Raw genomic sequence first — 2149 nt, forward strand, 5'->3', positions numbered from 1 at the left:
TTCTGTATGAAAACTGCGACTCAAATATCAATCTCTCTGGTCCCGATGGGATTTTGGCTTTGCTTTTGCCAGCTGTAATCAACAGCGTTTCGCTTCACTCTCTTGGTTTTAAATTCGAAACTCAGCAAACATACATACATACATACATACATACATACATACATAATGTTCATGAAAGATAATTTCGCAATGGAAACAGAGACCAAATAACTTAAAAGAGGAGAGATACTTGCAACTTTGGTTCCACTTCCCAGAAGAGAGAAAGAAGCTATACATACATACATGGATATAACCCCACCATAACCACAGAGGTTGATTTATATAATATAAATTAGCATGATACCGAAACATGCCCCCCATTTCCATTAATGTGGGCAAATTACATGGAAAGGAAAACCGAACCTCCACTGTACGCACGTCTTCATTGCTTAACAACAAAATCTAAAGCGCAGTTGTGGACCAAAACAAAAGATCCTTTCCTTTTTTTCAAAAACGCATAACTAAACTCTAAGCAGGTAAACACTGAGCTCAGGGCCTCCGGAACCATCAGGATTCATCATGTAAAAGGCTTCCGAGTCTTTAGACCCTACAACCCTCTCGAACTTGGCTCTCATGTACATCAGCTCACCTTCGGACCCAGCTTCATTGTCATTCCAGTTTCCTGGTAGCACACCCGCACCCATTGAAATTGGCTCCACCGCCTTTAACACTTTCCACTCTTCGGCTCCACACTCACGCCTCATTGCGAACCCACATTTCTTTCCATTGCAGTAAGTCCTCCAAACAGGCTCATCCAGCAACTTCACCCCTTTCTTCCCCATCTTCTTTTCACACTCTAAGGCAATTCGAACCAATCCAGAAGCCATTTCCCGAACTAAAACACTAGTCGGTGTTGCAAGTTGGATTAAAAAGGCTGGAGTTACTTTTGCTTCTTCTTGAAATGCAAAGTGGACGTGACCACGCCGATAACCGAACAGGGTTCCTACCACTCTGGTGCCTAAACCTGAACGATATGCTGATGTATTCTTCCCAAACACACTGAGAGCCGACCGAAGTTTGGAAACTGACACAGTTGGAAGCTTCTTTCTTGGTGGTGGAACTAAAGAAACTCGACTGGCCTCTGGGATTCGGAGCTCCTCTGCTTCCTTAGCTTCCTCACAAAAATGCGAGGAGGAGCTGAAGGTTAGGATTTCTTCCTCGTTGTCATCATTATCTTCCACCTTCTTTTTCCAGTTGAAATATCTCCTGGAGAAGGAGAAAGAAGAATCGTAGGGGCTCTTGGCTGTGATTGTCTTCATATGGGAAGGAAAGAAAGAAAGAAGGAACTAAGCAACTCCTAGAGCCTTCGATAGTCAAGTTTCGGTGAGTAAAGAGAGAAACAGGTATATATAGATAAAAGAGTGACTATGTATCTACTAACTTATCAGTAGTTGTGGGGTGGATTTATTCTTTGCGTCTTAATGCCTTTTTTGTCAGCATTGTAGGATTGAGGGGGGACTTGCAGGGAAATCCTGACAAGGGAGGTTGAGCAGCCCCACCTAACTGTAACAGTAGTAAAAAAAAAAAAAAAATATATATATATATATAAAAGAAGATGGAGAAGCTAATAGAGAGAGAAGGAGACTTGAAAACAAGTAGAGGAGAATAGCGGGAATCTGAGGAGACAATAGCTGAGTGTGACTTCTTTATCATGTGGGGGAAGAATAGGCTGAAAATAAGGGCAGTGTGGGGTAAAGACCAGAGAGTGAAAAGGAGAATTGACTGTCTACTCTGACTTGCATTGGAAAGTGTTAAAAGGATAGGTAAAACCAGATCAACCTTACCCACCATCTCCACTATTCCACCATTGGGTTCTTTCAGCTCCTGTCTTCATTTGCTATTGCAATACAACAGTAGCCCACCGTAGCCCCAACCTCAATCCCACTTCTATTCTATGCTAATGCTACCACCTATAACTTATGATCCAGCCATACTCCGTGTTTTGTATCCTTTAATGTCTTTTTCTGAATTTGAGAAAATGATTAGCCCGACTGGCTGTTTCAAACAAAGCAGCTGGCGCCTGGCTTTATCGATTCAGCATTGTCTACGCTCTGTCTAGGTTAAAGCTAACTCTTCTTTTACCTTTTAATTCTCAGGTCCACATATCATT

The 2149-nt window shown here is 42.2% G+C and overlaps 1 protein-coding gene across 1 annotated transcript; it reads right to left on the reverse strand.

Annotated features, from left to right (window-relative positions):
* Positions 1 to 226: 226 nt before the first annotated feature.
* On the reverse strand, positions 227 to 1667 carry LOC107934784 (protein MIZU-KUSSEI 1). Its single transcript, XM_016867289.2, has one exon. It carries the CDS (start codon positions 1296 to 1298, stop codon positions 501 to 503), a length of 798 nt encoding a protein of 265 aa, XP_016722778.1. The 5' UTR covers positions 1299 to 1667; the 3' UTR covers positions 227 to 500.
* Between the last annotated feature and the right edge of the window lie 482 nt (positions 1668 to 2149).

The sequence above is a fragment of the Gossypium hirsutum genome, chromosome A12 (assembly GCF_007990345.1).
Source record: "Gossypium hirsutum isolate 1008001.06 chromosome A12, Gossypium_hirsutum_v2.1, whole genome shotgun sequence".
Lineage (NCBI taxonomy): Eukaryota > Viridiplantae > Streptophyta > Magnoliopsida > Malvales > Malvaceae > Gossypium > Gossypium hirsutum.

Bases quoted from the DNA above. Each gene is read 5' to 3' on its own strand.
- LOC107934784 (XM_016867289.2), bottom strand. From the start codon at position 1,298: ATGAAGACAATCACAGCCAAGAGCCCCTACGATTCTTCTTTCTCCTTC.